Below are 26,162 nucleotides of genomic sequence, written 5' to 3' on the forward strand. Positions count from 1 at the left end.
GAATGAGAACATAGCTCATTTTTATTGGTTTTACTAGTTTATCAGTGGGGTAAATGAACCATGGATGCTAGAAACCAAAGTTTTTGTTCAAAAGGAGCTGTTCTGACTGTGATGTTCCTTGAATAAGTTGTATGGTTCAAATCTCATTGCAATGAACACTGAGGAGTTGAGCTGCTTTTACATTGTAGATGTATACTATAATAAAACTTTTCTTTTATTTAATGACTTCTGAAACTTAAAACATATTAATGAGCAATTTAAAGGACTGTTTTGGAATTATCAAAAGTGTCTAAATTTTTGCTGTATAAAAATAATGATGTACATGTTCTTTATTATCACAGAGGAGCTTCAAACATAGGCAACTGATTCAGAGACCACAAATTACAGCACTCTTAAATTAACCTGGTTTGAACTGTGCTTTTCATTCAATAAAGACCCCAGTTAAGGCCATTACTTACAGGTTATTTCAAATATGAAGGTGTATCATACCAGGACTGAGACCTGTTGATATAAATTGTACTTCAACCTAAACCGACTTCCGCAAAACAACTACAGAAATTTTAAATTACATTTAAAAACAAACAGAAACTGTTCTGTTAAATAAAAAGACTGAACGATTTAATACTGGACAGAAAAAACTACTTTCATAAGAACACTGCACTGTGAAGAATTCACTGTTTCTCATTACTAATTAAGGTTTAAAAGTTTCGACCAGAGTACTTGGGATAACATGACTCAAATTAACTTGTGTATGGAGGCTTTTTAAATAAAGTTTAGCTGTGATTTGTAAAGAGACAGCAGGTCTTGTGGTTAAGCAAATCAGCCTCAGGGTCACACAACACGTCCTCAATTGCTCCAGTAAAATATCAGGTCATTGAACAGCATAAAATCTTAAATCACTTTGGCACAACAATGAAATAATATTTAAAATTAAAGAACGTGACTTCTCAAGTTGCAATGCTGGTCATTAATTAGAACCATATTGCACTGAACCCTTATTCCTTATCAAATGTATGTCATGTCCACAGATGGAGCTGCTATGAACTTTGCTGAATGGAGACTGCAAATTGACAGTATTTAAGCCGTCCATCCGCCACCCCCCCCCTTTTAAAACAAAGACAGTTTTACTATTTACTATATTAACCACTTAGTCAAGTCACAAAGAGGAATTAAGCTTTGTTAATAGTTTAATTTTTAGCCATTAAAAGTTATCACATACCACATTTTCACACCATTTTTGTTTGACTTTATTTACAGTACCACACCGAGGCCACAAAAATCTACAGTAGTCTATTAAAAGTTTGATGTTTTTGTAACAACATTTTTTTTTCACTTTATTTTCTCAGCAATTATTCCAAAATAAAAATGTACAAAACAAGGAAAAATACATCTGATTCAGAGCACAATAACACACCATGTTAAATTAATCATACTTTATACACAGCTATGGTAATGCCCTAAAATAAAGTAATACATATTTAAACACTCATATAGTTTGAAATACAGATTTACATATATATATAAATATATATGGATATATATGTGTGTATATATAATATATATGCATATATATTATATATATAATAGATATTTGAGAATCAGAAGCAATGTGTAGGTTCTGGGTTATGTATATCATTTTTTAAATTATGTAAGATTTATTTTTTTGTAATCCCTTAAAAAACATTTAGAATATATTTTAATTATCGGTGCATCTGTCTGACAAAAATTGCTGATAAGCATTCATAATGATATATTTTTGATTTTTAATGGTCTATATTTATTCCTCTGTATATCTTCTACCAAAGTGCTGATTTGTCATAATATTTGCACTCCAACTATTTTTATTGGTAAACAAATAGATTTGTAGCTCTTACATATAAGAGTGTAGCATATCTATGTTCCCTGGCTGGTATTCTACAGTTAAGCATTGTTAATAACAGTATTAGTCCCCTGATCTACCTTTGCTAAGATCCCAGCTGTGGTTTTTGGCTAATTATGGGCCACTGTCTGTTACATGTTGTTGGCAGTCAATGTTGAAAGATGGGGTGGGTGTGCAGGGTGGAATTCAGCCTTGGTGGAGCCAAGCGCCTGTTTCAACTTGGTGCAAATGAAGTGTACATAAAACTTGGTGGCCTTCCCTGCTTAGTGATCTATGAGGACGGGCAGATGCTCCAGATCCCATAAAGTGGGACAAGTTGATCATGAAAATACAACTGGATTAAAGCAGCCCTGCAAGGCTGCCATCAGTGAAGCCAAAGTGTATGTAGAGGACTTTAACTTTTCTTCCTTTAGCAGATGGACTTCTCCACAGTAACATATAAGTCTGATGTTTCAAACAAAGGCAGGATGTGGCCATGCTGAATTAATCATGTCCCCATACGATCATATGATCATAGTATGAGGTTCCAGAATCGAGTCAAGTTAGCATGGCATCACATTCCAACTTAAGGGGAAGGCAAAGTCACATAAGATCCCTGTATGGCAAAGCTGAGCGCAGACCTCAAGTTTCGATATTCTGCCTCTTTTGCCTGATCACATAAAGCCTTAGAGTGATGACCGTTTTGAACAAGAGGTTTTACTGTGATTAGGTCAGGAAGAAAACACAGACACATGTATACAGACATTTCCATTAAGATTTGGAGGGTAAATGACTCTGACGTGTCATGGTCGTTTTCAGCTTGGCTTTAGTTCTTGACCCTACTTTCAAAGAACTGGAACAAGCAAAATTAAAGAATATCCTATTTACTATCAACACTGCTGGGTTCCGTGTGCTGTGCTTATTGTTGGGGATGATTCATGGTGAAGATTTCTTGCCCTCTACAATCCAACCAAACAAACAACTAGATGACTTAAGTGCAAGTCCAAGGTGTGAACATTGACAAAAACCATTGTTTGCAAAACGCTCCTGGCAGTTCACATACACTGTACAGCTTGACTTTGTTTTCTGTCTCAAGGAAATGATATTATTTAAGGTTAAAATGCACTCTAATGTAGCCTTGGCATTGAAGTTGAGAGCGTTCTCCGTAGAAACTCTCTGTGGTCAAAACAAGAACCAGTCCTGGAGAGCATAGACCCTCACATGTTTGTCTTACATATTTCTATTATCTTATCAGCATTAATCCCCTTTCATTTATGAAAAGGCCTTATGTGCGATTCTTAACACTTGGCAGTAAAATTTAGCACTATTGTCAGGTTGGGATTTGCAAGTGTGCATGTGTGTGTTCGTGTGAGACACCCTTAAACTGACTCAGTTATGCGCTACGAGATAGATTTGAAGGGTGTTCTGCGACTGGGCTGCCCTACACCAAAGCCAAACCAGTATGATCACAAGCACTGACTCCACCCCCCAATCCCCCCACCCCACCACCCAGCTGATCTTTCCCCATAAGCTTTCCCCTCCTCATTCCCAAGCCCTTCCTGCATTACCATTCCAAGCTCTTCAGTAGTCTTGGCGCTGATACCCAGCAGAAGCATCGAAAGCTGCATCGTTGTGGGGCTGCTGGTAGGAGCCGCTCATGGAGGGGCTGTCCAGGTCACCACCAGCGTATGAGCTGTAGGGGGCGCTGGCTGCATCTTGGCTGGGATCCGTGTAGTCCTGGGAGAAGAGGGCAGAGTCTGCCCCCAGCTTGTATCTCTGGAATGCTAGAAATGCTTGGCCCGCCTTCAGATTGGAGGGTGTGATGAGGTAGAGGTAGGGAGTTGGGATGTAGGTGTCAAGCAGCAGAGAATTGGAGTAGATAGAGGTCAATGGCGACAGGTATTAGGCAAGGGTTTTGGAGATGTAGGAAGCAAAGTGTGGGGATGGTTGAGTTAGAATGTAGTTCAAAACACAGGAGGAAAAAAGAATAAGGTTTTGGGAGTGGACATGAGGCAAAGACATCAGAGGATACAGTAAAGAGAGGGACAAAAACAGAGACAACAATTAGTTCGATTAGTGCAAAAGAGCAAGGCTGTTAGTCTGATTTAGGTAGTGCATTGGCATGTGCTGAGGCATTAGTGCACCTATTGGCTCAAATCATTTCAACAAAGAAGGGTCCATTCACAGATTCCTTTTAATTTATATCGTCATCAACACCATCACTGATTAAAAACGGGCAAAAGAACTGAAAAATGAACAAACTAAATCAATGTGTCTGAACTGGTCTAAATGTAAAAATGCAGATATGGCCAGTATAGTAAAAACAGTCATATTTAGAATGATGGCTAAAATGCATGTAGGCACATTGCAAACAGGCCTCATCACTAGGACCTGGATACAGAAAGGTATTGTGGGGTATGCAGTAGAGCTTTAGCTGTGGAGACTAAAGGGCTTCAGAACTTGAAGCAGCCAGCAATCAGCTTATTTGGTGATGTCTATAAAGGACTATAAAGGACAGAGACGGCACAAAAATTGTTCTATTTGCTTTGTCGCGTCTGGAAAGAAGGGGAATGTGTAAGAGGATTAAGAGATCTTGTGGAGAGTGGCCTGTGATTGCTGAGAGCATGCTGGGATGAAACAGCCTACTATTTTAGTTTATTATTGCAGACAGTTTGCAGAATTTATGCTAGAATTTTTCTGACAAAGGAAGAAAAAGATTATAGAGAGTGCACAAAACAGAACAAATTTAAAGCTCTAAATTAATATTAATTAGTATACCGGTATAATTTTTCACATTAAAATTATTGACAATAATTTGTTCAGTTTTTTTAGTTTTCAGTTCAGTGGCAGTTTCACGTTTTTAAAATGAAACTTAAAGAAAGACTGAACGTGTACCACTAAACATGTAGCAGCCAGCGTAAAAAAATTAACTTGAATTTGACACACTGTCTTGCTTAAAAATGAGTGTAAGGTTTTGGCACAAAGGAGCTGTGAATTTTGCCAAAATACACAATTATTGCAGTAGTTCTGAGGTAGAGCTGCCCTCTTGTTTGCTAATTAAAGTAATCTACAGCAGAGAAGGATGAATACAGTGTTAGCCACCTGCTGTTTGTGCACCTGCAGAATAAGCCATGAAATACAGTATTCAGCATACAGATCCACAAAAAAGAATGCATTATCCTCTATATCATTTCAGCCAATGCTTCACTTCGACTTTCACTACAGCTGCAATATCTATTCTCATTATTCACTATGGTGCCATTGTACTAGTCTAAAAGATATATCTGCATAGTTCATTTATAACACATTACAACGCCCAGCATGGTCAGCTGCCACCAACACTTGGACCCCAAGACATTTATTTTTATTTAGAGGTTTATTTTTCTTCTCCTCTTCATGGCTGGGAGTTTTTTTCACACATCTGGCTAACTTGTAAATTTTTTTCAAGCATTTAATACTGTCTTGTCTGTGGAAAAGATTATTCTGTGCACACATTTTCAGCCTTTGAACTGAATTTAATTGAACTGATTTAAATGTATAAACACTCTTCACACACTGCAGGTACTATGACTTTCTACGGCTTCAAAACTCAGTAACCTTGTAGTATACAAACTGCGCATATCTGTGGACACTGATACAGACTATGCATTCCTGTTGCATTAAACATTTTATTTTTTATTTTAAAATTTATGTCTGAGTAGACCATTCCTTTTACAAGCACAGATAAAATGCCCTAAGAAGCCATTAGCACACACTGGGCATACAGTGTAAGGATACTGTATGCCCTCAGTTAAATGAAAGGAATCACAACCATGCAATGGCAAAGGGCTTTAAGTCCCACAATGATGTTGGGTAAATGTTATGAGCCTGTGCTGTCTCTGCTGAAACAAGAGATGCGAGGGTCTCGTCCTAGTAGCTAGAGGAGGATGGGAGAGAAGCAGTTACTAAAGGTGTGGAAGAGAATTTAGACCAGTGGGGGGGGTGACTGTGGGGTAAACAGTTTGTTGTACTCTTCTTCAAAAGACACACTCTTTAGTCTCTCCAAGGACAGCAGTGTCTGAGCCCCCTAGAAAGACAAAGCCAGGCAGAAGAGCAATCAGTGGAGCCGACTCAAGATTCTGCAGTGGAGGTGCGGCTCTGGCCGATTTCCAGATATTCAGGAATACCACACTCACCTACCTAATGAGTTCCAAGACAAAGGTTCTGAGCTCTGGTATCAACCGCTAGGAAGGTGTGAAGTGAATTCAAATCTCTAATGTACAGTTTTTTTCTTAATACTTTTCAACCTCTGACCAAAGAGGAGCTACATGATGGCAGTGTCTCTGAGTTCTGAACGTGATGCTGAGATGGTGGTTCTTAGGCAATGGAAGACATGTCAAACAGAAACCAAAAAAAAAGACTGTTTCAAAGCCAGGTGAAGACTGCCGCTAGTACAACTATGTATGTTCATAGAACACTAACAATGTCGAAGATGATAGAGACCCATGTAAGATATACCCATGGAGATAGAGGTGAAGGTTGCAGAAGCCAGAAGACCTTGCAAAAAAAAATAAAGTCAAATCTTTTGCCAACAAAGTCAAGTCAAAGTCAAGAAGGAGAAGGCTGCACTCAGCTGAAGAATTAAAGCAATCTATGTGAAGATGGAAAGGAAAGAGATTTAGGCTGTGATGAATAAAGAGAGGGTGATACAGACCCATGTGAAGATGGAGAAGAAGGAGAAGGTGATGGCAGCCCGAGCAGCATCTCCACCCTCCCTCAGCGGGTTGTCCTCGTGCTTGGCCACTTGCCACTGGTTGGCCAGGAAGCAGAAGCCCACAAACCACATGAATGACCAAAAGGCTAAAAGACAACAAAGACCAACAAAGGGGGAATTTAATGTTAATTAAGGAACATCTCAGTCAAATTCATACAAGGTTAAGCATCAGCTCTGAAATAATGATTCAGCTCTCATGAGGCAATTATCTTGCTCACTCATAACGCTTATAACCCCTCTCTGCTGAGCTATTTGTGAGGTATAACCTGCCATAAATGAATTTTAAATCAAACCACAGAAAATCATACAGCATGCATGTTTTATCACTTCATGCTGTAAACTGAGATATAAGGCTTTCCTTTTTGTTTTCAACTTTAAGAACTTTCTTAAAAACTTTTTTGCTTTAGGGTTCATTATATTATCGATAGCAAAGAGTCACAAGGTCTCTGTGTGATACATGCCTTCAACAACATAAATGAGCAGGGGTGCTGTTGACTGTGTGCAGTGCTTAGCATCATATGTTGTACCTTGAATTTAAATTTTAGCAAGTTTATAGACCATTATGAGAATTTTAAGGTTACAAATTGCATTTCCTCTTAAGTCTGAATCTTCATAAAGCGAGCCTTCATTATACGAGAGAAGCCTGTAGATTTAATTTAAGCTTGTATAGATTTTGAGGTGGAGTGGCTGCCAAGGATAAATAAATGGAACATAATTCCTACAGATGTACATATTAAGTAATAACCTTTAAATGCACCCGTCCCGTCCTGGGTGTGTCCCCTCCCCCTCTGGCCTTACGCCCTGTGTCACCAGGTAGGCTCCGGTTCCCCGCGACCCCGTATGGGACAAGCGGTTCTGAAAATGTGTGTGTGTGTGTGTGTGTGTGTGTGTGTCTAAGAATACTTATTATTCCTCAAATGAAATTAAATTACTACAATCTGAAACAAAACTGGACTATATTAGCTTATCTGACATACAGGAAGTTACAAAGAACAAGATGACTCTCTAAAACAAGATGATATAGGAATCAGTGGCTTCTGCTATACATCTTAAGTTTATACAGTGAAAAGAGATGAGTCCAGGAAGTACCTAGAGAATGCATGCAATTCTAGTGCTACCTATGAATAGAGTGAAATATACAGTAATTGCTTATGGCCTTGCCAATAAATCTTTGCTATCAGTGTGTCATTGCAGCATTCTGCACTAATGTTGTCATGAATTTCACACCTGGCTGTGCTGCAGAATTATGAGGAAGCACAGGGGGTCTTGTGTGGTTAATGCAATGGAGTGTGAGTATATCTACTGCCTGTCTGCCACTGCGACTTTGAACGTTCTGCAGGGATTTTCATTGATCCCCCAGTCTGCCCTGCCTCTCCTCTGTCACAAGATATGATATTGGGAGAAGTTTGGAGCTGTAATGAGAATAGGCTTCTCTACAACACACAGGGGAAGGATATCTTTACGTGGTTTTCTGTGTGATTGTGTATATATCTGTGTGTACCCCAGTAAAACTTGGCAATAGCCAAGAATTTCTGGTTAGAGAAATGGAGGTGAATATAAGAGGAAGGGTACCATCACAGGCTGTGTCAACTCCATTGTTTGTGTGTGTGTGTGTGTGTGTGTGTGTGTGTGTGTGTTCTGATGAGAAAGTCACTTTCCTTGTTTGTCCCTGTATCAGAGTTATGCATGGCCAGTCTGCTGCAATGGCTACTCATTTGTGGGGGGGAAAAAAAAAAATCATTTGTATATGACTACTGCATGAGTGCATAAGCAAAAAAAAAAAAGAAAGCAAAAGGGTCCAAACCCCCAATAGAAAAAACATTTCACATGTGACTTTTTGACAGTCATCACAGTCATTCCAATGGAATTCCATGAGGGAGCAGAAGTCTCTCTAACTCAGCTGTTTATTTAAGCTACCTTGCATCCCTGAATTTGTTTCTGTGTGAGAATGGGCAGCAACAAGAATGTAGACATATTAATGGGTTAAGTTCAGCAGATGACTAATAATCTTACCTTGATTCAAGAACTCTTTAGCTGCCAATGGAAAAAGAAGTATAGCTTGAACTGTGAACCTTCTGGTTCTTACAGCACAACCTGGCCACACCAGAAGGACTAAAAGACTAATTCCTTCAAAATCTCTGGTGCATTGCTGAGGGTGAAGAAGCACAAGACCACGTGTTTGAATAAAGTGAACCCATCAAAGCCATCCCACCCTTCCGCTCTTACCAGACACACCGACGTCGGCCAACACAGCTTTCTTGCGGTCCTTGACGCTGCTGATCTGGGGGAAGTAGACATCCAGGGCCAGGAAGGCGACACAGCACAGAAAGGCCAAGGTTCCCATGGTGACACCGTAATTACAGGCATTCTGATTGCGGTTGAAGATGCAGAATTCTTCAACCTCATTTGGCCGGTTCACGTAGCCCTCGTTAGCGATGCAACCAAAAATCACGATGGAAAAAAGCTGCAAGAAGTAGAGAGTATGGTAAATGTGAGAGACAGTATCAATCACCCTATGAACTGGCTTCCTACTGAGGCTGTGCACTAATACTGACAATCTTTTTCCCGAGTTTGTGCCAGGGCTTCTGGGTAAAGATTTCATTTCTCCAGAGATGGAGAAGGCCATTGCTTCAGAGGCAGACAATATCAATCCCCCAGGCAGCAGCAGTTCACTTCCCAGACTCTCAAACTAGGTCTCACTAAGCCCATTACCTTGAGGCACTGAAGGTACATGTGTGAAGGAAAGGCTGCTGGATGCTGTATTTCAATACAGGTTAGCAGGTTGTTTGTGTTCAGGGTGACAGAATCATCATGGGATTTATGGGACAATAAATGGTGCTATAATACACTGTATTTGCTATCCACAGCATTCTGGACTGGCACTACTGCACTACTGCACTGATATAAATGCCTTTTCAAGGCTAGTATGACTGGTCAAAAGCCAAAAATCCTGTAAATGTCCCTCAGCACCACTACAAATTCACTCACTCCTTGTATTACTAATGGTCAAATTACACACTGTCAAATATACAAACTTTTTCAGTGTGGTAATTTTTAAGTGCATTTTTTTTCATCAACCTATTTTCTAAAATTTCTGTGTTTTGAAGTGAAAGTGACCTGTGTTTTTTGCGCGCTCACACTACAGGTGCCAGTAAATTACACCCAAATAGAATAGAAATTTGAGGCTACCTACATCAGTTACTTACTAGATGTTTTCAGCTCTTACTTTGTGTTTGTGGGTGTCAGTGATTGATAACAAGATAAAGAATGTTGCACATGTTTATGGAATGGATCGGACAACAATCAGGACTGAACAACAGTTTAAATTTTCAGGATTAAAAAAATGAATACAGCTGTTTGTAAAAATTTATTTTAAAAAAGTAAAGTGCTTTTACTTAGTTTAGCTATTTTTAAGGTTTTTATAGAACCTAACCTCTGAATAAATCAAGGGACACCTGTACTGTTAACTTTTTACTGACCGTAATTTAACAGTAAAAGCGACTTTGGAGCAGGCAACAAAAATGAATTACAAACCGACGAAATCTCAGTTGCACTCAACAGTTGAAGTGTATGTTTGTATGCTGCTGTGTGGAAATGTGTGATATTCCTTCAAAGGAAAGAGCGAGGGCAGTGAGAATAAGTATGGTTGGCCGCTAGCTAAAAACCTCAACATCAAAGTTCAGATTTCTGCAAGGGCACTATTGCTACAGTCCTCAGCTAAGGATTAAACCCTGACTACTTCGTAAATTTCCAAGTGTATCAAATAACTATATAAATTTGTCTCCATTGCTTTGCAAGAGAGTGACTGTGATGCAAATACACACAATGCCTACAACCACTTGTCCCAAGCAGGCTGGTGGTGAGCCAGGGCCTTGCCTGGAAGCACAGGGTTGTGGGGGGACACACCCCAGATGGAACACCAGTCCAACCCAAAGGCACCCCAAAGAGGACTTAGACCCACCACACAGCAGGCCCCAGCCAAACCCACTGTGCCACCGCATGACCAATGCACATTAATTAAGTCAAAACTGTAGTACGGTAGAATAAGGTTATGGAGCAGAGGTATGGAAAGGTCCCAGACAGGCAGATTCACTGCTGTGACCGACAACATCTGGATGCTCGCCTGTGTATACACCTCAATTACCAACTGCACTTACACAGAGCTCTCCTCCAGCAGCGTTCTCCTTTTAACTCCTTCAAGTATGCTCGTTCCCTACAGTTTGCACCCAAGGCCCCACCCAACAGCTCCTGATCTGAGAATCCTTGGTGGAAAAGCTTGTCTTGTTGCTGGTGAATTCCTTTCCCAGGTCAGGCAGTTCCCTGCATCTCTCAGAAAAGTCTCCCTGGATAGAACTGCACACTTCCTCACTTTCCTGTAATGCCAGGCTAACTGTGACATAGCAGGCCAGCAATTACGGTACTCTTGGCTGTAGTGCTTTATGCAGCGGAGCTCACATTGCTGAAAGGGGTGACTCCCTTGGGTCACAACTATTCTTGTTACATATATCCATTATCAATAACCACTTGTCCAGGGTTGCAATGACCCAGAGCCCATCCTGGAAACACAGAGTGAGGCAGGGTATGATTTATCAAAGGTCAGTTGCACACACTCATTCCTTCGTACCTACACACACTAAGGGCAATGCAGTATCACCACTTCACCTGAAACACGTATGTTAGGACTGTGGGTAAAAACCAAAACACCAGGAGGAAATCCCATGTGAACAAGGGGAGAACATGCAAACTCTACACAGACTGAGCCACATTCGATCCCATGTCTAAACTCACATTCCAGGAGATGTGAAACAAAAGCAGCACCTGCTGTGTTTTTTGTTGCAGGTGAACCTGCTTATTACAATCAACTGATTTCCTGTCTTGGATGGCATCATGCCTGGTCATCTTCAACATGATGTTGGCATGTTTTACTCATTTTCTAATGCTAAAGCCTTTGCATAAACCCAACAGTCATGCCCACCACACAGGACTCATTTGAGACTCACCTGAGGAGAAACAGAAAGCAACATATGATGAACTTGACCTTTTCAATGTCTTGACATGCAGTATAGTAATTATAAACCTCATCAGTTCCACTTTGTCACCGGCAGTGGATGCAGATGCCAGGCTCTCATTAATTGGCTCACACACAGGAGGAACACAACAGACCCCTGACTAATCCTACACCAGCTGCACAACCCACCTCTGGACCACCGTCAAAATGACTTGAAGGGATTTTGTAACTTCATTAAGCAACAGGACACAAGCAGTATTTTATAGCATTGGAATGGATTTCACATTGAACACATGTCCTCTTTTCTCTCATGGTATCAGAAGGGCAGCAGGTGGCATAATTTTTAGTGCTGTCATCTCAGGACCTGAGGGACCCAGGTGCGAATCCCTGGGACATGCTCAGTTGTAGAAATTAGTAAGTCCTTTTAAACTGCTTTTAGAGAAAGGTATCAGCTCAATGAATAAATGTGAAGGAAGATCAGCCGGAATCACGATGGACAGTGCTTTAAGCTGTGTGTGTCTTCATGATTTTACAAGGAATTTGCGGCAGGGTCTTCACTTTGTGCTCTACGCACACAGACACCAACCAAGCTGTGTGTCTTCCCAGCAGCGAGGACGTTGAATCCCAAAATGTATGCAAATTCAGTGTCCAACTGTTTGTGAAATAAACTCAGCAGAATTTGCTGTTGTCAGTTATCTCTTGCCTTGTGTTTACTAACTAATAATGATTTTCTCTGCTGAAGCTTTTTTTTTTCTTCCATAACGTGCACTCTTCTGTCCTGGGAGCAGTCGGTCAGTTTGCTCTGCTGGCCTTCTCTGGGACCTTCATCTGCTCTGTCTTTGAGTGACCTTTTAAATAAGAAGACTTGTGTGAGGGGACCATTCCGCAGAGAAATACAACAGATATGACCAAGGTAGTGAGGTCTGAGACAGTGATGCTGAGGGGTGAAAGAAACCATGAATGAAAAACAGAATGGACTCTAAGGACCCAAGTCCAAATCCCTGCCCCTGGTACTGTCCCCTTGATCAAGGTACAGGTACGCGCCACTTTAGGACATTTTGGGCAGCAACGGACCGCATATACGATGGTGGTCCCATAAAAATACATGCGTCACTTAACGACGGGGATATGTTCTGAGAAATGTGTCATTAGGCTATTTCGTCGTTGTACAAACATAAAGTGTACTTATACAAACCTAGATGGTATAGACTCGATGCAGTCAAGAGACGCGGTAAACACAAGATTTATGACCCTGCTGCCAGCGTAACACAGCATACTGTTTTTACAGTAAAATTTGTTTACACCAGCAGCACCACCAAGAACACGAGTAACACGTTGTGCTACGACATCGCTAGTCAATTAGAATTTTTCAGCTCCATTATAATCTCCACTATAAGCTCCACTGTATATATACAATGGTGGTCCCATAAAACCGATGTTTGTCTAAGTACACTCCATGGTGTTTGCTCAACGACGAAGTCGCACTTCGACTGGTTTCACAGAACGTAACCCCGTCGTTAAGCGGCGCATACCTGTATTTATCCTCAAATAATCCCGTGAAAATTACCTGTATGAGTGGAAGAATCAGTATCAACAGTTAAACATGTAGCTGGTAGCGTAGTGGTGACAGCTACTGGTTTTGAACCTGCTGACCATAGGTTCAAATCACCCCTCTAGCTATAGTCCCCTTGCACAAAGTACTAACCCTAAATTGCTCCAGTGAAATTACTCAGCTGTGTAAATAGGTAAACACTTGTCAGTAGCATAACACTGAGTTGCTCTGGAGGAATGCCTCATTGTAAGCTGCTTTGGAGAAAATAGTCAGCTATATGATTACATAGTTGTATGTCAATTTAGGGAAAAGCACTAAAAAAATTGTCTATCAGTCAATTTTTAATAATCTAACTGAAGCACAGCAGTGGGACAGGGATTGTACAATACCGTTGAAACAACAATGTTTTTAGAAAACTTAAACAGCCCTCATTTCGTGCGATGGTTTGTTTGACTGGAAATTAAATTCCTCATGTTTATTAATCAGGAATGGTGATCACAGCCAAGTTTAGCACAAAAAATATCAGAGCTACAACTACAGCTATACCCCAGTATATGTACTCCTGGTTTACAGACTTCCGGTATAACAGCCCTAGAAAAGTTGCACCCATGTTCAGTATGTGAACCCACTGCTCCCGCTATTACAGCCTTTTCTCCAGTATTTGAGGCAGACTTGTTGGCAATGATAGAGAGGTCATGAGCCAATCAGGCACAGACTTCTCAACAATTTATGATAATCTTTTCTTAATTTTGCATTGTTTTTCAAGTTTTTGTTAAAAATGTTTTGTTGTTCATATACCTTTAAACATTTATTTAAGGGGTTTTTGACTCACTTCTCCCCAATATAAGTGCTCAATAAACGTGTATGTGTTTATGTGTGTAATAATGGAAAAGTCTGTTTAACTCTATTTGTTTGATGTGTACTGATGTGCACGAAAGGCAAAGCTCTGAGGTTCTCGGTTCTGGGTCCGTTGTGGTGGAATGACCTTCCCCTGTCACTCAGAACTGCGGAAACTCTGTCTGTTTTCAAGAAGGGTCTGAAAACCCACCTTTTCCAGATCCACTTTGCCCAAGATCTCTTCAGATTGTCTATGGTGTAACTGTTCACGCATCGTAACTTCAGAAGCATCCCCAGATACAACCTTTATTCAGCCACTACTCTGGTATTGTACTGCTCATTTGTGTATCTTATAATATTTAATAAAAATATAATTTAAAAAAAATTGGTGGGAGGGTATCAGGATTTGTCTATCCTGTGTCTTATTCACCTACTTGAACGATGAACCTCGGTGCAGCAAGTGGTAGGTAACAAACTACGTTTGCTTGAGACTCATGTTTGCAGCTATGTCTCCTTCTCTTAATGTAATGCATAAATTGTACTTTTGCTGAGATGTACGTCGCTTTGGACAAAAGCGTCTGCTAAATGAATAAATGTTAATGTAAATGTCATATGTCAGAATGTGACAAATTGACGGCACTCTACAATCATGTCTGCGTACTAATCTCTCCTGTTAATGTAATGCACACATTGCATTTTTCTTTGAGATGTGCATGCTTTGAAGAAAAGCATCTCTTAAATTAATAAATAAAAATGTAAAAGTAAAGTATCTTGCATATGTTAACATGTACTTACTGTAAAGTAGTTTAGAAAAAATAACATTTTCATTCTAATTTGCTGTTTGTTAATTTCTTTCTTAGTTATTTTTAATATCTTATCCCAGTGCTTTGATTACTCTTTCTTGAGACTGTTTTTAAGTAACTGGAGGGTGTTTGTGGAAATATCTGGGCATATCCAGAAAATCCAGGAATTTAGTTTTTTCCTATTTAAAATAATGGAAAGGATCTCCCGGTTTACATACACTTGGCATGCGGGCTGTTATAAAGAATGAATTAGGTCAGTATAACAGGTTATAACTGTATTTTTACTTGTTGCACTACCCAAATGTGCATAACTGCCACTCCTTCTTCCAAAGCTATTTTTATCTGTGCTTAAGTTCAGCAGGAGCATGACTGGTAAAAGAATATCTTTACACTTACATTTATTCATTTAGCAGATGCTGTTCTCTAAAGCAATGTACAGCTCAGAGAAAAATATAAAAAGTGCATTTCATCAGTAGAAGGAGAGAACATCTAACACTTAACTATGACCACAGAGCAACGGAAGAAGGCAATGGTAAACCACTTCTGTACCCTCTCTTATCATGAAAACCATACCACTGGTGGCCATGAGTCAAACTGGACTTGACATCACAAACCCAAAACCTGCGTTCTGCTGCACACTTTCAACACAAGGAGTCAATTCCCCATTCCTCTAGAAGCTATACTGAGGACCACAGCGACAGTAACACACTCCAACTGTGACACACTGCTGGAAGAGTGAGCAGGTTATAAAGGTGTCTGCGTTTTCGCATGTGTCTCTGCGCATGACAGGCTGCCATAATGAAATAACAGGTTTCGCTGTGGTTCGCCGGCTGATTTGGTTATAAACGTCCAGCTTTTTCATTGTGTCACGACGACACGCTGCATCCCACAGCCCTGCTGATTTCATTACTGTGCTATTTCTTTTGCGCAACCGGGAAAACAGGGAGTGCATTTTCTCCCGTTCTCCAGGCGCCCTCACGGCAAATCTGCAAAACAATGTCTGGCGCCCTGCATCTTGCCTGCAGCCTCACTGTCCTTCTCCCCTTGTCTGCCTCTCCACCCCGCAACCTTTTCATTTCATCTCTCTGTCCCACCCTTCATGCCTCCTGTGTTGCTTCACTCTCTCTCACCTACACACAAACACACACACTAAATTCCCCATGATCTTCGTTTGTTGTGTCCTCCTAAAAAAATGAAAACAATGTGGTTAAACTAATTAAGACCCCCGATATGTGCTATTTCTCCCTGACATCAGTAAAGCATCACTCCGTCTACGTGGACAAGCCAGAAGGCTATAGTGGAAGATACATAACAGTGGATCTAACCAACCAAGCAACGTCAACAACTGCTTTTCCCAAGCAGGGTTACAGCAAGCAGAAGCCTGTCCTGGAAACACAGGGTGCAAAGGCTGAAGGAGGAGGGGAAACTCCCTGGATGGGACGCCAGTCCATTGCAAGGCACCTCCAGCAGGATTCAAACCCACCACACAGGCGGCACCGACCAAACCTGCTGCACCACCACATCCCACTAGCATTGGATCATGGCTTAATAAATAATGAACAAGAACAATGTTTTTGTCTCATTTGTTTAACTGGGTTCTCTTTATCTAGTTTAAGGACTTGCGTTAAAATCCAATCGCATTTTAGATCATATTTATGCAGAAATAGAGAAAGAGTTCACAAACTTTCAAGCACCACTGTATCTATCAATATTTTTTAGCTACCATGGTCACAGATTGGGGTGAAATGATGCTGACCAATGCTGGTTACTTGTGCAGCAGAAAGCCTTAAATACTATCACACTTTCCAACAGCTCGTTCATACGCGTGCTGCAAAGGAAAGAAGGTCACAGGTTCCGACAGGACGGGTTGTTCACTTGGTTGGCTAAGTTCAAACATCCACAGCTGTTTGTCAGTCCGCAGATGCAAAGGTTGTAAAGACGCAACGGGACTCAGCACATGGCTAGGTGCACACACCCTAAAGCACTGGGGAGACCTGAATGCGCTGTGAGTGATTCACTAACGGCTTTGCCAAGGTCCAGATTGGCATGTTGTTACTTCGCCTACCCCCAGATCTCCACTTCCCTTATTAGCAGCCTGCCTCTCCTCGGCGCCTGGATCACAAGGTCCTGGCTGCTCATCAAAGCAGGCATTGTGGAGGGGCACCACGTGGGGCCCCGATCTTGTGACGATCAGAAGGAGGTTTTCCAGGTCTGTTTTTGAAACGTAGCGTGGATAGCGGAGGTCTGCGTGTCTGGATTGTGGGGGACTGAGGGAGGTTACCAGACATGGTGGTCAGTGACAGAATGTGGGGGGGGGGGGGGTGCTCACAGCGCAGGGCAGGCGGTGTCAGGCCTCACCATGTGACCATGTCACAAACACAGAAGTGGGCTGTAACAGCAAGTAAAGTGCACACAGGAGCACATGACAGAAGAGTCATAGGACTGAGAGCGACCCCCCCTGTACACAATCCTTTTCTGAGCGCGCTGAGCGAGGCTGGAGCAGAACAGGCCCTGAACCGATTCATCACCACTGCAGGATTAGCACTTTCTCCTCATTTTCTGCGCTACTTGCTTACGAAGTGGAGCCGAATCCGTTTTAATTTATAATACACTAATTATAACTACTTTTACAAGTAGATTAGCGGCCTTGTGTTCGAAAGACTTCGAAATTTGAAATCCCAGTGCCTGTTGCCATTCACTGGATCACGGTACTTACTCCGAATCACTCTGCTAGAATGATACTCAGCAGTATATTTGGGTAAATAACTGTAAGTAGCTTAGAATACAAACCTAAGCATCTGCTGCATGAATTAAATTGGTCGTGCTAACTGATGCATAGCAAACCCTTAAATGGAGTTCGATGAAAAATGAGGTAAACTGAAGCAATGAGGGGAAAATGTCCCAATACAATTCATTAACAGGAATCAGTCCGGTGTTAGTGTGCGGCGAGTGAATCACTGAGTTGAGCTGGTGAACGAGGACCTGTGGGGATCGTCTTACTGTCACAATCAGTGTAGCCTCACCAGTGCGTGCGTGCTTCCGTGGCAACGTGACAACAAATCTGATAATGTGAGTGACTTGTGTCTATACGGTTCAATAGGATGTCGGTTTGAGAGGAGGGGATGGGAGGAGATACTTTGCAAAGTGGGATGGTTTAGACCTTCAGGGCAGGGGGTTTCAGCTGCCATTGGAAGGGGTGTAATAAGATATGACTATTGGGTTAGAGGACAGGCGCACTATGTAGCTCACAAGAAGCCATCCATGAAGACATTCACACACTCCCCTTCTTCCCTTCCTCCAGATCTCACACACCCTAGGGAACGTGGAGGAGGTGACAGGAACCCCGTTGCAGTTGCTGAAAACCAATCCCAGCAGGCCACTTCCCCATCGAACCGAAGGCAGCCCACATTCCAGCCTCTCGGTGAATCGCTTTCAACTTCTTATTCTACTTTTCCCTTTTTCTTATCTTCCCTACTTATAGCAAAAAGGCCTCTGTTGTCAAATGTCCCGTTCAAACCAAAACCCATTGATCAGTGAAGCCGCCCCATAAATGGACGTCCTCTGTGCTATGAGGATGTTCAAAGGCTCCGCGACTGACGGAGACGAACAAATCAGCTCCCGCCAGCTTGCAGTTAGTGTTGTTGCTGTGTTCAATAAACGCATCTTTGGCCCCCCAAAGAAAGTCCCCGCAGGGCCTGGTGAGAGTCAGCACCGTGCTGACTTGGTTATGATTATCAAAGCTCTCCAGCTGCTTCCTTTGCTTTTCAGTCCGCCGTGTTTTACACAGCATCCAGTCGGCTTTCTCAGTTGGCGGCCTGAGAAAAACATCGTGGTCGCCTGAGGTTATCTCTGTTGGCGGCACTACGGTAAATTACGCAGGTCAACATGAAACACTGTGCAAAAAGGTGTCCTGTACTGCTGTGCTGCATGTTACTGTTTAAAAATGAAAAAAAGTTGTTTTTTAATGGATGGTAATGGACACCAGTGCTGCTTCCTCTACCAGCTTTGTGCCAAGCTGCTCGGAGAGATGGCTTCCTGCTGCATAAAGATCACTTCGGTCCTCACTCTCACATAGACGAATAAATTCAATTACTTAACGTACAAGCTTGCTGCGATTTAATGAAGTGTTCCTCCAAAGCCTCTCTTCAAATCCTCCAAGATAAAAAACAATCCTTACTACATGAAAAAAAATATTTTTTTTACCGCGCATAAACAGTGTCCTGCATTCATGTATATAAGGAGATGCCCATCTTGGACAACTGGTAGTGTACTCTTTAGAGCTGTTGCCTTCAGCCCCAAAGGTTGCAGGGTCAAGTCCCACCTCTGGATCTAGTACCCTTGATCAAGGTACTTTCCCTAAAATTACCTAGTTGTGTAAGTGGGTAAATAACTGTAGGGATTAACACTCTAAGTTGCTTTGGAGAAAAGTGTAAGCTCAGTGAATAAATACAAATATTTCTGTTTTATTTCTCATTATCCTCTAATATAACATTAACATTTAAGGAATTTTTTCCCTAGAAAGAGCCCAGCTCATTACATTTATTCATTTAGCTGATGCTTTTCTCCAAAGCAACTTACGATGTTAAGGTTACAATTATTTACCCATTTATACAGCTGGGTAATTTTCCTGGAGCCATTTAGAGTAAGAATGTCACTCAAGGGTATTACAGCCAGAGGCGGGGATTAAATCTGTGACCTTTGGATCCAAAGGGAGTACCACGAAACACTACCCTACCAGGTGCCCCAAAAACACGGAGATGGGTAATTTTACAAGAGTACTTTAAGATAAGCAGCTCACATAAGAGCATTACAGTCAGAGGTAGAATTCAAACCTGTGACCTCTGGGTCCAAAGACAGCAGGCCTAACCACTACGCTACCAGCCACCCCTCATTTTGAAACATTAAAACATTCCGGGCACACACTTGGGTGCTGAACACAACTGGCACCAGCAAAACAGGACCCCAGCACCTACTGGCCTTTCAGGACCTCTGAGTCATTCATCACCAAGGGAAAAATTGGGAGTGTATTACAAGCTCTCTGCTACTGAGTGGACAGCTACACTTCTTCTGTCCCGTCCCGCCCAGCGCTTACATGGGCACGGGTTCGGCTCCGAGGTGGATTTCGACAGCTTGGCAACAAAATGCACATGCAGTGCAGACCGGTTGCACAACCAGAAGCTGAACCTACACAGTGTGAGCACAACCCCCAGAGAGCAAACTCAGTACGAGTCCTAGGACTCACACCAAACTGCCACAAGCCGAGTCCACTGTATCACTGCTTACAGCGCGTTCATCATCAGTCTCTATAGGAAGAACTTCACAATGCCATCTAACGGATACAGTTCACATGTGCCTGCGCTTGAGAACTTCCAAGCTCATTCACCTCACACACTTGTCCCACTCTGGCTCACAGTGGTCCACAGCCTATTGCAGAAGCACAGGGCACAAAGCTGAGCAGAATACACCTTGGACAGGATGCCAATCCATCACAGGGCAGTCTCGCCCTCTCTCACACACACACACACACACACTGCACGCCATTCAGTCATCAATCAACCAGAATCTTATGTCTTTGGACTGTGGGAGGAAACCAGAGCACCTGGAAGAAACACAGGGAGAACATGTAAACTCAATGCAGACTGATCTAGTCCCACCATCCATCTGCTCCCCCACTGTGCCACATGACTTTCAATCTGTGATCATCACAGATATATAAAAGGGTGCAAATGTCACTGGCCTGCTGTAAATAATGAACTAGGGCAGGAATGTTTACTTCTCAGAACAGTATGATTTGCCGCAATTGGTCATTTAAGGAACAGAACTCATCTGTGACAAGATGAAGTGAACCACACTGCAAAGTAGCTTGTGTCTCTCTGTTTCTGTGGAGGGGAAACCAAGCCAATCTAATTCGATGAGGCATGAGAGAGTGCAAAGGTTCCCGAGTCTCCCTTGCTTTCCATTCTTCAAAATCTCCCCCACCCCCCACAGTCCTTCGCAATCCTCTGTGACCTTATGTCCAGAGAGGGAGATAAAGCCCTGACTGTCAACGTCCTGGTCACAAGACTGGCCACAAACGACTCTCTCGCGGCTCCCTTACACTCTTTCATCGGCACACACACCCACGCCAATGACCCTAAGATGTGACACTGAATACGGCGCATGAACAACAGAGACCAGGTGCCACTTTTTACACTTTCTTTTACTTACAAGTTACTTTGTAGTGTAATGGTTAGCGCTACTGCCTTTAGATTCAAATGGTGCAGGTTTGAATCCCACATTCAACTGTAGTACCCTTGAGCAAGGTACTTACCCTAAATTGCTCCAGTAAAAACGATCCTGCTGTATACATGGGTAAATAACTGAAAATACCTTAACCCGGTAAGTTGCTTTGGAGAAAAGCATCAGCTAAATGAATAAATGTATGCCTTGCAACATCCTAATAAAAAGGACTCTTGGGTCAAGAAGTCACAAAGTATCGCTACATGAGTATAGATCAAGTGAAAAGGTCACTGTAAAAAGTACTGTTAATAACTCACACTTGACCATCAAAGCTATTCTTATTAGGTTTTGAGTTTTTGGGTTCACCAGAAGATGTTGTGCGCTGCTGTATGATTTTGACTTTATAGCAAGAAGTGTCACTGGATTTTTACCATCCCAGGGCCCAGGAGAAATGAAGTAATATCACCTTCCTGGGTCTGAGGTCTTCCGGAAGGATCTTTATACCACAAAATCACAAAGCCCCTGTACAGGTGATTTTACCATAAAGTAGGCTTTGATTCAGATCTGAGGTGGGACTGAAGCCAGGGAAGGTCTGATCAGTGGTATCTGAATCGGATTTCCTCCACACAGTTCCTGTCACACCCCCCGCTCCCACGCAACCAGAGACACCTGCGGCTAATCAAGGAACGGGAGCGTAATGGGCTGCTCCGGAGGCAACAGATCGCAGAACCTACCGTTCAGCATACTACGACCACTGCGTACAACCCCGTTCTCCTCGACTCCCTCCGTGTTCCCTGTTCCTTTTGTTTGTCTGCCTCCGTGTCATCGTCTTCTCAGTTTTCTGACTCTCGGCTCATTTCCCGACTACGTTTTTTGGATCTTCCCTGAAAACACGTTTGCTCCTCTGTGACCCTTTGCCTGTTTTTTGGACCGCAAGATCTCGCCTGCCCCGTTGAATCAACACTTGAGCACCTGCAATTGGGTCTGTCACCTCTCTCCGTGGGGAAACCATGACAGTTCCCCATGTATGGCTCTACGTTGAAATCTGCCGATCAAATTTCTCTTCAGAGTACAGCGATTCACACAACGTCACACCAAGGGAAAAAAGACACATGACGTGCAAATATAAACACCATTATACAAGCAAAACTAACACCATTAGTGTAGTAAGATTGTAAATAATTTTATAACCTTTGTCACTGACATATATTTATTCTTACCACCCAGCATCTATCATTTAGATTGTGTAAAAAAGGGATATATAGTATAACAGTACAAATGACCTGCATGCTGTTAAACGTTGATTTTAGAGGAAAAGAGAGTAAATGTCAGAACTGTCACACGCACTGAAACCGCTTGTGGCAAACTGGAGCTCAACCCAGCAACACAGGGCGCAAGGCTGGAGGGGGAGAGGACACACCCAGGATGGAACGCCAGTCTGTCACAAGGCAGCCTAAGAGGGACTCAAACCCCATACCCAGCAGAGAGTGGGCACAGGCCAAACCCACTGTACCATCATGCTATCACATCCCCCCCAAATGTCAGAACTGGAAGACAGAATAGTGTCGTCTTGAATGTTCAACGTGGATTGTCACATAGTTTGTCATATTTATCTGTATGTCTTTTAGAATCTACTAAAATAACAGAAAAATGAAAAAAATCTGTGACAATTCATTCACTGAGCTGACACTTGTTGAAAGCAACTTACAATATTAATATTGATAATTATTTACACACTTGACATCTAGGTTACTTCATTGGAGCAATTTAGGGTAAGCAACCTTGATCAAGGGTACTACAACAGCAAGTGGGATCTGAGCCTGCAGCTTTGGGACTTGAAGGCAGGAGCCAAAATGTTGGTTCTCCTACCCAATTTCACTAAATAACTGTAATTTTTTGAATAACATCATCTTGCCTTAGAAACTGGAATCATTTTCATATCTTTGAAGAAAAGGGTTAAATAATCTATTTAAAAATTCGCATCAAAACAGTGTTGCCCTTTACACGTAGCAGTGAGAAGATTTTGTTTTCTAAGGTGTCCGGTTCTATAGCTAAATGTGCAAATTTCACAGTGGCTCTGCAGTACAGCAGCAGTTCCTTACCGAGGGTGAAACTGCCAAACCCCTTCATCACTGTTCCCCATGCAGTAGTCACACTGCTCCTATTATAGGAAAGTTATTATTCGCACAATGTACAGAAAACAAATATGTTTAATGTGTTTCAAACCAACTACTAGTATTTAGGATAATGTTCAAATCTCATTTTTATGGTTTCCTGACCTCATGGCAAAATCATAACTGAAACTCTCCCATATCTTGTATGCAAAATTCATTGCCATTTTCAGAACCATGAAGGGAAAAATTTGCATAAGACATTCCACTAGCAAAGTGGTTTACTCATTTCAAGCTAGTCCATGATACAAACTTTGGATTAAATTAAATACAATGGCGAATGCATAAAACGAAGGACTGCAGGAGCAAAAAAGGAGGTCATTAGCTAAAAACAATAGTGCAATAGTGAAACAGGCAATGAGAAAAAAATAGCTCCAAGAGGATTATTTTATCCTATTACCTGTCGTTGTCAAAGTGCAACTATTGTTTTCTGTACTCAGAAGGAAACAGTTATGCTATGTGGCAGCAAGGAGAAGTGGGGCTGCATGGTAAAAACCCCAAGGGGCTGCAGTGAAATACTGTGATGCACCAGACGGTGAATGTTTGGGACTCTGAGCTGTGATTTATAGGTAAATAAAGAATGGATCATAAGGGACATTCACTGTTGTCCCTCACTGCCAGCCAGTGCTGAGGTAAAACACACTAGGAGGCCCATCCAGTCTGAATAATGTTCAAATGTCCAGGAAATATCCCTCAAAGTTGATTCAAATTGATTCAACAATTGTGTTGCGTTGTCCAAAAATATGTTATAATATGAATACCCATACATGATCAATAACTGTTTCTCCAGTGCAGGGTGTGGTAGCTTGGCGCCTACTCCGAAAACATACTGCTCAGGTAAGTTACACCCTAGACAGGACAATCTCTCTCTCTCTCTCTCACAAACACACACACACACACACACACACACACACACACACACTCTCTCTCTCAGGGCAAAATAGAGTCACCAATTCACCTGAAACACATATCTTTGGATTGTGGAAGGAAACCGGAGCACGCAGAAGCAACCCACACCAAGGAGAACATACAAACCCCACAAGAACTATCGGATTGAAAGCCACATCCAAACCCATAACCCAGGAACTGGAGACCCCAGAACTACCTGCTACATCTCCATGCCACCCTTAATATGAATAGTCAACATAAAATAACAGTACTTTACGTATTTGACATGTTTGTTGAGGAGAACTTGAAAGTCCGCAAGAAAATCAACTTTACCCATTTATACATCCGTGTGACTTTTTTTACAGTATCAATTTAGGTAGCGTGCACTATCATCAAGTTTACTATAGTAGGGATGTTCAGAATGCAAGAGCACCGCTACAACCCCCTGTAGTACCTTGTGTCCATTGCTGGAACGAAAAAGACCAGAGACTGAATGGTCACTAGACAATGTTCTACAGCCTTCTCAGCATGTGACCGTTTAAAGCAGGCCGAGTCATTTGTTTGTGCATCAAGCAGGCAACAGAGGATCATCTGACTGGAACAATCGAACATGGAACCAACGCCTCGCACCTACACATCACACGCAGCCACACAAATCTCAGCTCACCGCAGGGGTGACACTAATGCGGCAGGACTGAAACAGGTGTAACCTTGACATCTTCCTATGAGTCTAAGAAATACCACCTCCAAGGAGGGTGCCTTTTTTTGAGGGGGGGTTGAAGAGGAAGCTCGCTCCCGCAGGGGTTAACTGAAGAGTTCCCTCTCTGCCCTTTTCTTCTTGTAGCCATTTTTAGGCTGTAAACAAGGGGAACCTGTGCGGATCCGCAGCTGCTGTTCCTGATATTCTGAGGGGGCCGTGAGAACACACTACAAGCCAGGAGCATAAATACGCGCGTCTCTCCAGCGCATCTCCTGTACTCAACTCTGTACTGTACATGATGATGTACTAATTCTGTGTATACTGAATACTCTCGCGCGCTGCGAGTCATTTTTAATCTTGCTAACGATAAAACTTCGATTACGTTTTGAGACGCAGTTATTTTGTGATGTCTCCGTGTAAACCCCGACACACACACACAGCCTGATGAGCACGATGGATGGATGCCCTCCGCGTCTTGATCCTCCGTCCTCCAGCCTCCATGATCATCCACCACCGTCATCGTTCTCCGTCGTTACCCTCGCTTATCCGTCCGATACACCGGCTGTCATGTCACCTCACCTGTCAACGATCCACACACCCCGCTCGCCCCGAGCGCGCGCACACACACACAAACACACACACACACCACGACGATCTGTGTGCGGTAAACAGCGCACACCCAGCTGAGCTCGCGCGCGCGCGCGCCGCGGAACCCGAGGGAGCCCGCGGCGAACGGCACTCACCCAGGACACGATGCGGAGGATGGTCTGCGGCTGCCGGATGAAGGTGACGGGGTCGAAGGCTCCCCCGGCCTTCCCCGCTCCGTACGCCATGCCTTCCATCGCTGGCCCGTGCGCTGCGCCTGCCCAGATGCGTCGCCGGCTGCAGATGTGCAGATGATGCGTTGCGTACGCTGCGAGCCACCCTGAGCGCCTCTCTCATGGACCCGCAGTCCTGCTGCGCCTCCTGTCCGGGCGGTGTCACTGATGCGCTCCGGAGGCTCGGGCTCCCAGTGCGAGGGTGGAGAGGACGGGAGGCGGAGAAAAAAAAAAGCACGGAAAGACGGGCGGTCCACGCGCGATCTCGTGGCCCGCGAGCGCGCGCAGTTTGTCCCCGATAGTCGGTCGACGCGCGTTCCTGCGAAACGCGTGACTAGCAGGCAGACACTCCCCCCGAAAAGGAAATATAATTGGTATGATAAATATACTAAAAAGAAATCAGTCATGCGCAATTCTGTAATAATAATAATACTAATAATATAGGATATTTTCATATAATGTTAAGTGATGAGAGAAGGTATAGGCTATGGAATAGAGTCAGAACTGGATTGCTCCAGCATTTCTAAAATAGCGCGCGCCGTTCCTGCAGTGCCA

General features: G+C 42.7%; 1 protein-coding gene across 2 annotated transcripts; it reads right to left on the bottom strand.

Moving 5' to 3' along the window:
- Nucleotides 1-1,685: 1,685 nt before the first annotated feature.
- On the bottom strand, nucleotides 1,686-26,003 carry syngr1b (synaptogyrin 1b). Of its 2 annotated transcripts, XM_018746063.2 has the most exons (5): nucleotides 25,533-26,003; nucleotides 8,838-9,075; nucleotides 6,552-6,697; nucleotides 3,427-3,661; nucleotides 1,686-2,817 (listed from the first exon to the last, which is right to left on the bottom strand). In XM_018746063.2, exons 1-4 carry the CDS (start codon nucleotides 25,629-25,631, stop codon nucleotides 3,440-3,442), a joined length of 705 nt encoding a protein of 234 aa, XP_018601579.2. In that variant the 5' UTR covers nucleotides 25,632-26,003; the 3' UTR covers nucleotides 1,686-2,817; nucleotides 3,427-3,439. The 2 variants fall into 2 exon arrangements, with proteins under 2 accessions (XP_018601579.2, XP_018601580.2); XM_018746064.2 differs by lacking the exons at nucleotides 1,686-2,817; nucleotides 3,427-3,661 and adding an exon at nucleotides 4,697-5,924 and having other exon boundaries at nucleotides 25,533-26,000.
- Nucleotides 26,004-26,162: the final 159 nt, after the last annotated feature.

The sequence above is a fragment of the Scleropages formosus genome, chromosome 20 (genome assembly GCF_900964775.1).
Source record: "Scleropages formosus chromosome 20, fSclFor1.1, whole genome shotgun sequence".
In the NCBI taxonomy this organism is placed as follows: domain Eukaryota; kingdom Metazoa; phylum Chordata; class Actinopteri; order Osteoglossiformes; family Osteoglossidae; genus Scleropages; species Scleropages formosus.

What these genes read in the sequence shown, in the direction of transcription:
- syngr1b (XM_018746063.2), bottom strand. Translation starts at nt 25,631, where the DNA reads ATGGAAGGCATGGCGTACGGAGCGGGGAAGGCCGGGGGAGCCTTCGAC. An exon ending in TCCTCCGCATCGTGTCCTGG is followed by an intron (nt 9,076 to 25,532) that starts GTGAGTGCCGTT and finishes TACTTCTTGCAG; the next exon opens with CTTTTTTCCATCGTGATTTT. An exon ending in GGCCGACGTCGGTGTGTCTG is followed by an intron (nt 6,698 to 8,837) that starts GTAAGAGCGGAA and finishes GTTGTCTTTTAG; the next exon opens with CCTTTTGGTCATTCATGTGG.